The 12,245-nt window shown below is 47.2% G+C and overlaps 1 protein-coding gene across 15 annotated transcripts in view; it reads left to right on the top strand.

Moving 5' to 3' along the window:
• Nucleotides 1-1,298: 1,298 nt before the first annotated feature.
• TBCD (tubulin folding cofactor D) overlaps nucleotides 1,299-12,245 on the top strand; it is a 190,981-nt gene continuing 180,034 nt past the window's right edge. For 8 of the 15 annotated variants that reach the window (XM_070226685.1, XM_070226683.1, XM_070226679.1 and 5 more), the window contains exons 1-2: nucleotides 1,300-1,849; nucleotides 3,253-3,303. In XM_070226685.1, coding sequence (XP_070082786.1) covers nucleotides 1,666-1,849; nucleotides 3,253-3,303 — 235 coding nt within the window. In that variant the 5' untranslated portion in view covers nucleotides 1,300-1,665. Of the gene's footprint in view, nucleotides 2,400-3,252; nucleotides 3,304-12,245 lie in introns of all 15 variants that reach the window. The other 7 variants (XM_070226684.1, XM_070226680.1, XM_070226678.1 and 4 more) reach the window with 4 other exon arrangements.

Below are 12,245 nucleotides of genomic sequence, written 5' to 3'. Positions count from 1 at the left end.
GAGTAGCACCTCTGGGGCGGAGTAGAGCTCCGAGTTCACCCCTACTGCCGTGGGACAGATGGAAGGAAGGCCCCGGATGTTGTGGGGATCCGGCCTTCTGGCCGCAGCCGCTGCGCAGCCCCTCTCCTGTTCTCCACTTTTCGGCTGTTGTTTCCCGCTGTCTAAAAAAGGAGTGAAGGCAGAGAGAGTGCCTTGGGCAGTGGGGTGTGCCTGGAGCGTCCAGGGTGGCTGCTTTGTTCCAGATGTCGGGGACGTCGCTGTGGAAGAGGTCACCCGAGGGCAAGCGGCGCCTGGGCGGGGTCTGCGGCCATCCACGTGCGCATCTCTGAAGACAGGAGACCACGCCGTTATCACTCCTTGCAAAACCACCAGTTATTTCCTGGCGGTATGCGAGCTCAAATTTCTCTTTTCTGCAAAGTGTGGTTGTCTAGTGGACCTCGCGCTCAAGAGACCGTTCCCGCTACAGACAGGTGAGCCCGTTGACCTTCTAGAAAGAAGTCCACCCCAAACTCATCCTTCCAAATGTCTGACGGCTTCCAAACACAGCCAGCCATCGTCGCAGAGCCCACAGTTTGTCGGACGCGATGATGCGACGGGTGTAGCTCGCGCGAGCAGGGGAACCGGCCAGGGCTGCGGGGCCCATGGTCCAGGGGCCGCGCTTGGGACGGGCCTGGGGTCTCCTCCTCCAACCCCTTCCGTGACTCCGCTCCCGACCGGTTCCCACCCGCCCACGGCTCAGACACAGGTGACAAGTCCACCGGCGGGCTCCGTCCACGCCCCCAGGTCCACCCGCGGCTCCACCCGCGGCTCCGTCCGCGCCCCTCCTCGACTCCTCCCCCGCCTCCGTCCGCGCCCCTCCTCGACTCCTCCCCCGGCTCCGGCCGCGCCCCTCCTCGACTCCACCCGCGGCTCCGCCCGCGCCCCTCCTCGACTCCTCCCCCGGCTCCGTCCGCGCCCCTCCTCGACTCCACCCCCGACTCCGCCCGCGCCCCTCCTCGACTCCTCCCGCGGCTCCGTCCGCGCCCCTCCTCGACTCCTCCCCCGGCTCCGGCCGCGCCCCTCCTCGACTCCTCCCGCGGCTCCGGCCGCGCCCCTCCTCGACTCCTCCCCCGGCTCCGGCCGCGCCCCTCCTCGACTCCACCCGCGGCTCCGCCCGCGCCCCCCTCGACTCCGCCCGCGGCTCCGTCCGCGCCCCTCCTCGACTCCACCCCGGCTCCGGCCGCGCCCCTCCTCGACTCCACCCGCGGCTCCGTCCGCGCCCCTCCTCGACTCCACCGGCGGACTCCGCCCCCAGCTCCGTCCTTGCCACCAGGAGCGGGCACCGCCGCGTCCAGGCTCCGTCTTCCCCGCCCCACCCGCGGGCTCCGCCTGCGCACCTCTTCCGTCTCGCCCCAGACACGCGGCCTTGGGGTCCTCCACAACCCACCCCACCCGGCCTCGGCACCGCCTCCGCGCGCACTATTTTGGCGGCCGGCGCGCTCCGTAGCGGGGCCGGTGCGCGAGGTCGGAGGTCGCGAGGCGGGGCTGGCGCCGGTTGCCGCCGCCTCTGCCTCAGCGGCCGTCCTGCAGCCTCATCCCGCGTTCCGCATCCGTATCCCGTGTCCAGCATCCTCCTCTCGCGTCCCGCATCCGCATCCTGGTGCTGCGCGGGCCCAGGCTCCGAGGATGGCCCTGAGCGAGGAGCCGGCAGCGGGCGCGCGGGAGGACGGCGCGGAGGAGGGGGCGCTGGCCCGCGGCGGGGTCCTGGAGGCGTTCGGCGACGGCGCGGAGACGCGCGAGCTGCTCGGCCGCCTGCGGGCAGTCCTCGGCGACCGCGCGGCCCGAGAGGGCGTCTTGGAGCGGTTCCGAGGTGCGCGTCCACTCGGGCCGGGGGCAGGGGCCCGAGCGCGCGTCCGCGGGGGTCTGGGGAGGAGGCAGGGCTGGACCCTGCCACATTCCCTGCGTGGTCCGTGCCCCCTGAGGTGGCCCAGGCCGGTAGAGGCGCCTGGCGGGCGCACACTTGAGAGAGCCGTACTTGTGCAAGGGCGGCCTCCCCTGGGTCGGCGGCTCCTCCCGTTCCCGCCTCCGTCGTCGCGGGGCAGCGTGGGTGGTGTGGAGGTCGGGGTGAGGGCGGGGCGTGGACGTCCGCGGCGGCCCTAGCCTCCATCCCGCCCCACCCCGTCCTGGGCCCACAGCACACGGCTCCTCCGAGACAGTGGTGAGCGGCGGACGCGCCCGTGGCCCTGCCAAGACCACGTGCGCAGCCCGGGGCCGAGCGCTTCTGCAGGAGTGCGGCGTGGCGGGTAACGCTCACGGTGGGTTGCTGGGTTCGTCTAAATTCTCCACGTTTGGGTAGACCTTTGCAGTTGCCTATGACGGGCAACTTCCAGACCATTCCCTAGGATCCCGCAGGGAGGCAGGTAGGTAGGGAAAAGGTGGGGTAGGGTTTCGGTAAAACCATCTTTGTGGACCCTTTCAGCTGAGGAAAGTTCTTCATAATTCTGTCTCCCTCGGTTTGCAATGACGGCTCTCTGAGTGCGGCAGAGGCGCAGTGTGGCCTGCCGAGTGGAGAGAGCGTCCGCTTTGGCAGCTCGTCCCTGGGTTTGAATCCTCCCGCTGCCACTTGGGCTAGCTGCTGGATTGCTCTGCGCGCGTTTCTTTGGGTGTCCGCTGGCGTTAGCACTCACAGCATCTTGTGCACAGAACTGTTCTGAGAGCGAGGGAACAGCCAGGGACCGTTCCCGGGAAACGGCCAGGTGTGGAGGTCTGTGCAGATGAGGGCTGCCATAGGCGCAGCGGTCCGTGGGTCTGACGGGAGCCCTTCCAGCAGCGGGTAGGAGTAGCATCAGGCTGCCTGAGGTTTAGGACGGGGTGATGTGAGGGCTTGGGAGGCGGTGCCGGAGGGCACGTTGCTTGGGTGTGTTTGGCAGAGGGAGAATTAAGAGAGAGGAAGGTGTGTGTGTGTTCAATGAAGGGGAGGAGTTAGTTTGGCTGTTGGCGGGAGAGGGAAGGAAGGAGGAGTGAGGGAGGGTTCAGAGGAGGTGGGAGAGGAGGCCGGAGGGGAAGGTGTGCTGAGCAAGTGAAGAGCGTGAAGCCGGGACACAGTGGCCCTGAGAAGCCTGGGGGGCCGTGGGGGAGCTCCCCCCAGGTGGCCTGTGGGCTGGGGAAGAGGAGCTGCCCGCCAGAGGAGTCAGCCAGGGAGGACGCAAGGGTTTCCGGGGCTCATGTGCACGTTTGCCTTAGTGATGTTAATGCTCATGTTTTTCTTTTTAGTAATAATGGACAAATACCAGGAGCAGCCTCACCTGTTGGACCCACACCTTGGTAAGAATAGAGGCTGGTGATGTTGATGTTGGTGTTGATGATTCCATCACACATGGTTACACAGGCCTTGTGTGGTGCTAAGGTGTGTGTGTGTTTTGTGTCGAGGTGAAGCACCAGGTCTTACTCGTTAGCAGGGCCTGGCGGGTTGCTTTTAGTGACCTGTGATAGTGGTGTGAGTTCCAAGTGTTTTCTAGGCCATGGGCAGGTGTATTTGAGCTACTGTCTTCCTCGCTGCTGTGGAAAGAACACATCTCTTGCTCCCATGAGGGCTTTAATCTGTTTGCCTCTGGGTGCCTCTGTGGTCATGTCCGTTTTACAGATGGGGACTCTGAGGCTTGGGTTTCCTTAACTGTAGAGTAAGGGGAAATGACTTTGTTCCTTTTGTTTTCTCATTGTTTTTTTGTTTGTTACCTACTTCATACTGATAATTTTTTCTTTCTTCTTTTTATTGAGTTCATAATAGTTTATATCAATGTGAGATTTCAGTTGTACGTTATTTCTTGATTATCACCACATAACTGCTTCCTTTCACCCCCTGTGCCCACTCCCCATCCCCCTTCCCCAGTAACCAGTGAACTGTTGTTCCCTTTGTCCACGTGTTTGTTCATATTCCACATATGAGTGAAATCATCTGGTGTTTGTCTTTCTCAGTCTGGCTTATTTCGCTTAGCATAATTCCCTCCAGGGCCTTCCATGTTGTTGCAAATGGGGTGAATTTGTCTTTTTTTATGGCTGAGTAGTATTCCATTGTATATATTTGTATACACTGCATCTTCTTTATCCAATCATCAGTTGATGGGCACTTGGGTTGCTTCCATGTCTTGGCTATTGTGAATAGTGCTGCAGTGAACATAGGGGTGCATATGTTACCTTGGATTGGTGATTTCAGATTGTTTGGTTAGATACCCAGTAGTGGGATAGCTGGGTCATATGGTATTTCTATTTTCAGTTTTTTGAGAAATCCCCATACTGTTTTCCATAGTGGCTGAACCAGTTTGTATTCCCCCCAGTGGTGTATTAGGGTTCCCTTTTCTCCACACCCTCTCCAACATTTGTTATTTTTTGTCTGGGTTATTATAGTCATTCTAATGGGTATAAGGTAATTATCTTAGTGTAGTCTTGATTTGCATTTCCCTGATGATCAGTGATGTTGAACATCTTTTCATGTGTCTATTGACCATCTGTATATCTTCTTTGGAAAAATGTTCATATCCTCTGCCCATCTTTTGATGGGGCTGTTTATTTTTTTGTTGTTCAGTTGTGTGAATTCTTTATATATTTTGGAGATTAACCCATTGTCGGATATATGATTTGCAAATATTTTCTCCCAGTTGATGAGTTGTCTTTTTGTTTTGTTCCTGGTTTACTTTATCTTGCAGAAGCTCTTTAGTCTGATGAAGTCCCACTTGTTTATTTTTTTCTTTTGTTTCCCTTGTCTGAGAAGACATGGTGTCTGAAAAGATCCTTTTAAGTTCGGTGTCAAAGAGTGTACTACTTGTATTATCTTCCAGGAGTTTTATGGTTTCAGGACTTGTCTTCAAGTCTTTGGTCCATCTTTTTTTTTTTCCTGCTTTATCTCTCCAACCCCGCCCCCGTACATAGTTGTATATCTTAGTTGCAGGTCCTTCTAGTTGTGGGATGTTGGTCCATCTTGAGTCCATTTTTGTGTATGGTGAAAGATAATGGTCTAATTTCATTCTTCTGCATGTGGCTGTCCGATTTTCCCAACACCATCTATTGAAGAGACTATCTTTTCTCCATTGTATGTTTGTTGCACCTTTGTTGAAAATTAGCTGTCCATAGATGTGTGGTTTTATTTCTGGGCTTTCAGTTCCATTGATCTTTGTGCCTGTTTTTGTACCAGTACCATGCTGTTTTGATTACTATAGCTTTGTAGTATATTTTGAAGTCAGGGATCATGATGCCTCCAACTTTGTTCTTTTTTCTCAGGATTGCTTTAGCAATTCGGGGTCTTTTGTTGCTCCATGTGAATTTTAAGATTCTTTATTCTATTTCAGTGAAGAATGTCATTGGGATTCTCATTGGGATTGCATTGAATCTGTAGATTGCTTTGGGTAGTATGAACATTTTAACTGTGTTTATCCTTCTAATCCATGTGCATGGAATCTCTTCCCATTTCTTTATGTCATCATTGATTTCTTTTAATAATATCTTATAGTTTTCATTGTATAAATCCTTCACCTCCTTGGTTAAATTTATTCCTAGATACTTTATTCTTTTTGTTGCAATTGCAAATGGAATTGTACTCTTGACTTCTCTTTCTGAAAGTTGTTTATTAGAATATAGAAATGCAACTGATTTTGTACCCTGCAACTTTACTGTAGTTGTTAATTATTTCTGTTAGTTTTCCGATGGATTCTTTGGGGTTTTATATATATAAGATCATGTCATCTGCAAACAGCAAGAGTTTCACTTCTTCACTCCCTACTTGGATTCGTTTTCTTCCTTTATCTTGCCTAATTCCTCTGGTCAAAACCTCCAGTACTATGTTGAATAAAAGTGGTGAGAGTGGGCATCCTGTCTTGTGCCTGTTCTCAGAAGGATGGTGTTCAGTTTTTCCCCACTGGGTATGGTGTTGGCTGTGGGCTTGTCATATATGGCCTTTATTATGTTGAGATAATTTCCTTCTATCCCCATTTGTTAAGAGTTTTTATCATAAATGGCTGTTGGATCTTCTCAAATGCTTTCTCTGCATCTATTGAGATGATCATGTGGTTTTTATTCCTCATTTTGTTAATGTGGTAGATCACATTGATTGATTTGCACATGTTGAACCATCCCTGTGTTCCTGATATTAATCCCACTTGATCATGACGTATGATGTTTCTGATGTATTGCTGTATTCGGGTTACCAATATTTTGTTGAGGATTTTTGCATCTATGTTCATCACTGATATTGGCCTGTATTTCTCCTTTTTTGTGTTGTTCTTGTCAGGCTTTGGTATCAGAGTGATGTTGGCCTCGTAGAATGTGTTAGGAAGTGTTCCATCTTCCCTAATTTTTTGGAATAGCTTGAGAAGGGTAGGTATTAAATCCTCTCTGAAAGTTTGGTAGAATTCTCCAAGGAAGCCATCTGCTCCTAGGCTTTTATTTTTTGGGATGCTTTTGATGGCTGTTTCAATCTCTTTCCTTGTGATTGGTCTATTCAAATTGTCTATTTCTTCTTTTTAAAAAAATTTTTTAAAAAAAAATTTTTTATTGAGTTAATGATAGGTTACAATCTTGTGAAATTTCAGTTGTATATTGTTGTCTGTCAGTCGTGTTGTAGGTGCAACCCTTCACCCTTTGTGCCCACCCCCCACCCCCCCTTTCCCCTGGTAGCCACTGATCAGTTCTCTTTGTCCACAGGTTTAAATTCCTCATATGAGTGGAGTCATACAGAGATTGTCCTTCTCTGGCTTATTTCACTTAACATAATTCCCTCAAAGTCCATCCATGTTGCTGCAAATGGGATGATTTTGTTCTTTTTTATGGCTGAGTAGTCTTCCATTGTATATATATATATCTCACATCTTTTTTTAAAAATTTTTTTATTAAGATTATGATAGTTTACAACCTTGTGAAATTTGTACATTATTGTTAGTCATGTTGTGGGTACACCACTTGACCCTTTGTGCCCTCCCCCCACCCCCCCCTTCCCCCTGGTAACCAATGATCAGTTCTCCTTGTCCATATGTTAACTTCCACCTATGAGTGGAGTCATATAGAGTTCGTCTTTCTCTGTCTGGCTTATTTCGCTTAACATAATACCCTCAAGGTCCATCCATGTTGATGCAAATGGGACGATTTTGTCCTTTTTTATGGCTGAGTAGTAGTCCATTGTGTGTATATACCATATCTTCTTTATCCAGTCATCCATTGCTGGGCGCTTAGGTTGGTTCCACGTCTTGGCTATTGTAAATAATGCTGCGATGAACATAGGGGTGCATGGGACTCTTGGGATTGCTGATTTCAGGTTCTTAGGATAGATACCCAGTAGTGGGATGGCTGGGTCATAAGGTATTTCTATTTTTAACTTTTTGAGAAATCTCCATACTGTTTTCCATAGTGGCTGCACCAGTTTGCATTCCCACCAGCAGTGTATGAGGGTTCCTTTTTCTCCACAACCTCTCCCAGCATTTGTTACTATTTGTTTTAGTTATTTTTGTCATTCTAATGGGTGTAAGGTGGTATCTTAGTGTAGTTTTGATTTGTATTTCCCTGATGCACAGTGATGATGAACATCTTTTCATGTGCCTATTGGCCATCTGTATATCTTCTTTGGAGAAAAGTCTGTTCATGTCTCCAGCCTATTTTTTGATCAGGTTGTTTGATTTTTTGTGAACCATCCCTGTGTCCCTGGTATGAATCCCACTTGATCATGATGTATGATCCTTTGGATGAATTGCTGAATTCCGATTGCCAAAATTTTGTTGAGAATTTTTGCATCTATGTTCATCAGCGATATTGGCCTGTAGTTCCCCTTTTTTGTGCTGTCTTTGTCAGGCTTTGGTATCAGCGTGATGTTGGCCTCGTAGAATGTGTTAGGAAGTGTTCCACCCTCCCTAATTTTTTGGAATAGCTTGAAAAGGATAGATATTAAATCCTCTCTGAAAGTTTGGTAGAATTCCCCAGGAAAGCCGTCTGGTCCTGGGGTTTTATTCTTTGGGATGCTTTTGATGGCTGTTTCAGTCTCTTTCCTTGTGATTGGTCTGTTCAAATTGTCTGCTTCTTCTTGAGTGAGCTTTGGGAGATTGTAGGAGTCCAAGAATTTATCCGTTTCCTCTAGGTTATCCATTTTGCTGGCATATAGTTTTTCGTGGTATTCTCTTATAATCCATTGTATTTCTGTGGAGTCTGTTGTTATTACTCCTCTTTCGTTTCTGATTTTGTTTATTTGAGCTTTCTCTCTTTTTTTCTTTGTAAGTCTGGCTAGGGGTTTGTCAGATTTATTTATCTTCTGAAAGAACCAGCTCTTTGTTTCATTGATCCTTTATACTGCGTTTTTTGTTTCAACAGCATTTATTTCTGCTCTGATTTTTATTATTTCTCTCCTTCTGCTGACTTTGGGCTTTGTTCTTCTTTCTCTGATTCAGTTAGGTGTAGCTGAAGATTGCTGATTTGGGATTTTTCTTGTTTGTTAAGAAGTGCCTGAATTGCAATGAATTTTCCTCTTCATACAGCTTTTGCTGCATCCCATATGAGTTGGTATGGAATGTTATCATTTTCATTTGTCTCCAGGTGTTTTTTGATTTCTTCTTTAATTTCTTCAACGATCCATTGCTTGTTCAATAGCGTATTGTTTAGTCTCCACATCCTTGTGCCTTTCTCAGCTTTTTTCTTGTAATTAATTTCTAGCCTTACAGCATTATGATTGGAGAAGATGCTTGTTATTATTTTAATTCTTTTAAATTTGTAGAGGCTTGCCTTGTTTCCCAACATATGGTCTATCCTTGAGAACCTTCCATGCGCCCTTGAGAAGAACGTGTATTCTGCTGTTTTTGGATGGAGTGTTCTATATATGTCTATTAAGTCCAACTGTTTTAGCTTTTCGTTTAGCTCCCCTATTTCCTTGTTGATTTTCTGTCTGGATGATCTGTCCATTGATGTGAGTGGGGTGTTGAGGTCCCTTACTATTATTGTGTTATTTTTAATATCTTCTTTTAGGTTTGTTAATAGTTGCTTCATGAACTTTGGTGCTCCTGTGTTGGGTGCATAGATATTTATAAGCGTTATTTCTTCCTGATGAAGTGTCCCTTTGATCATTACATATTGGCCCTCTGTGTCTCTCTTTACCTGCCTTATCTTGAAGTCTGTTTTGTCTGATAGAAGTATTGCGACACCTGCTTTCTTTTGTTTGCTATTAGCTATTACCTGGGAGTATTGTCTTCCACCTCTTCACTCTGAGCCTGTGTTTGTCCTTGGAGCTGAGGTGTGTTTCCTGGAGACAACAAATTGTTGGATCTTGCTCTTTAATCCATTTTGCCACTCTGTGTCTTTTTATGGGGGAGTTCAGTCCGTTTACGTTGAGGGTGAGTGTTGATGCATGAGGGCTTAATGCTGTCATTCTGTTGCTCGTTTTCCGGTTTTCCTGTGTTTCCTGTGTTTCTCGTCCTGTGTGTTTTAGCCTGTCCGTTGACTTCTGCAATTCCTTATGCTGGGTTTCTTAGGTTTTTCCTTATTTATGTTTTGTGTGTCTGTTCTGTTTTTTAGTTTAGTGGCTACCCTGAAGTTTGTATTCAGAATCTCGTGTATAACATAGTCCATTTTCTGGTGGTCTCTTCCTTCCTTAGCCTAGACTGTTTCAGCCCCTTTCCTCCTCCCCTCCTAAATTATTATTTTCATCTCTTATTCCAACTTGTGTTGTGAGTTTGTGGTTAGAGTGATGATTGTCTTTGCTTTGGTGATTTCCTTCCCTTTATCCTAATGCTGTAGTTGAATATTTGCTATCCTATTCCGATTCTATCTGTTTGTCTCCCTACTCTGTGTTTTGTGACCCCTTTCTCCCTTTTTTTCTTATGTCAGGTGTGAGAGCCTTCTTGAGGATTTCTTGTAGTGGAGGTCTTGTGACTACGAAGTCCCTTCGCTTTTGTTTGTCTGGAAAAGATTTAATTTCTCTCTTATATCTGAAGGATATTTTTGCTGGATAGAGTATTCTTGGCTGAAGATTTTTATCCTTTAAAATTTTGAATATGTCACTCCCATCTCTCCTAGCTTGTAAGGTTTCTGTAGAGAAATCCACTGAAAGTGTGATAGGGGCTCCTTTGTAGGTTACTTTCTTCTGCCTTGCTGCCCTGAGTATTCTTTCTTTGTCCTTCATTTTTGCCATTTTTACTACTGTGTGTCTTGCAGTAGGTCTTTTTACATTGACAGATCTAGGAGATCTGAAAGCTTCCTCCACACACGTTTCTCTCTCAATCCCTAGATTTGGGAAGTTCTCTTCTCTTATTTCGTTGAGCACACTTTCTGCTCCATTTTCCTTTTCTACGCCCTCAGGAATTCTGACGATTCTTAAGTTGCATTTTCTCATCGAGTCAGCTATTTCACTGAGATTTTCTTCAGTTTTTTAATTCTTAGTTCTCTTTCTTCCTCTGTCTGGAGCCATTCAGCCTGTCTATCTTCGATTATGCTAATTTTCTCCTCTATGGTGTCTACACGTACATTCAGGGAATCCGTATTCTGTTTTATCTGATCCATTGTATTTTTCATCTCTAGTATTTCTAATTGATTCTTCTTTATAGTTTCAATCTGTTTTGTGAAGTAACTCCAGAACTCGTTGACTTGTTTCTCTATCTTTTCCCTTGTCCTCATTGAATCTTTTGATGATAGTTATTTTGAACTCATCTTCACTTAGTTTACCCATTTCCAAGTCCTCAGGACATATTTCTGTGTTTTTATTGTTTTCCTTTTGGACTGGAACTTTTGTAAATTGCTGGATGGTAGAGGAGTGGTTTTTGTGCATGATGATATTATTTGGTTGCGGTTACAGCCTGTTGCCACTAGTGGGGGTCGAGAGCCTTGCATTCTGAGTCCTGTGCCTTCATCCCCGATGGTGGTGCACAGCTTGGGTTGGGAGAGGAGGGGCACTTTGACTCACGATGACCTGGATTGGATCAGCTCTTGCTCTCTGGTCTCTCGGGGCCCTGGCTTGATTGGGTCTTAGCACGTGTAGGCTTTCCCCTGTTAAAGGGTTTCTGCTGCACCGGCGGTGGGAGTCCTGGATGATACCCAGACGTGCGGCCTCTCCTCCGCTCCTTCCCGCACCCACGGCAGGGATTCCAGTCTCTAGGGGAGGGAGCGAAGTTCTCTCCTACCCTCTTCCAGGTCTTCTGAGGGTGGCTGCAGCCTCTCTGCCTTCCGTCGTTTGGCTGCTGTGGGTCTCTGGCGATTTCTGGTATTACGATTTTTTTTGGTTGGAAATCAGTTGCTCTTTTTGGTTGCAATTTGGAGGGAAGAGAGTCCCGGGTGAGCTCTTGCCACCATGTTGCTGACGTCTTGTCTGTTTCTTCTTGATTCAGCTTTGGGAGGTTGTAAGAGTCTAAAAATTTATCCATTTCCTCTAGATTGTCCATTTTGTTGGCATATAGCTTTTCATAGCATTCTCTTACAATCTGTTGTATTTCTGTGGTGTCTGTTGTTTTTCCTCTTTCATTTCGTATCTGATCTTTCTCTTTTTTTGTTTGTAAGTCTGGCTAGGGGTTTGTCACTTTTATTTATCTTCTCAAATAATGAGCTCTTTGTTTCATTGATCCTTTCTACTGCCTTTTTTGTTTCGGTTGCATTTATTTCTGCTCTCATGTTTATTATTTCTCTCCTGCTGACTTTGGGCTTTATTTGTTCATCTGTTTCTAATTCAGTTAGTGTAGTTTGAGATTGCTTATTTGGGATTTTCCTTTTTTGTTAAGATGAGCCTGTATTGTGGTGAATTTCCTTCTTCTTTTTTTTCTTTTTTTAAAGATTGGCACCTGAGCTAACAACTGTTGCCATTCTTCTCTTTTTTTTTTTCTCCTTCTTCCCCTAAAAGCCCCCTGAGTACACAGTTGTATATCTTCTAGTTGTGGGTCTTTCTGGTTGAGCTGTGTGGGACACCGCCTCAGCATGGCCTGACAGGCAGTGCCATGACTGCAGTCAGAATCTGAACCAGCGAAACTGTGGGCCGCTGAAGTGGAGCCCGCGAACTGAACCACTTAGCCACAGGGCCGGCTCCCGAATTTCTCTCTTAATATGGCTTTTGCTGCATCCCATATGAGATGGTATGGTACATTTTCATTTTTATTTGTCTCCAGGTATTTTTTGATTTCTCCTTTAATTTCTTCATTGATCCATTGCTTGTGCAATAGTATGTTGTTTAGTCTCCTGTGTTTGTCCCTTTCTCAGCTTTTTTCTTGTAATTAATTTTTAGCTTCATAGCATTGTGATTGGAAAAAATGCTTGTTGTTGTT

The sequence above is a fragment of the Equus caballus genome, chromosome 11 (genome assembly GCF_041296265.1).
Source record: "Equus caballus isolate H_3958 breed thoroughbred chromosome 11, TB-T2T, whole genome shotgun sequence".
Taxonomy (NCBI): domain Eukaryota; kingdom Metazoa; phylum Chordata; class Mammalia; order Perissodactyla; family Equidae; genus Equus; species Equus caballus.
This window is presented reverse-complemented; position numbering and strand designations above follow the sequence as displayed.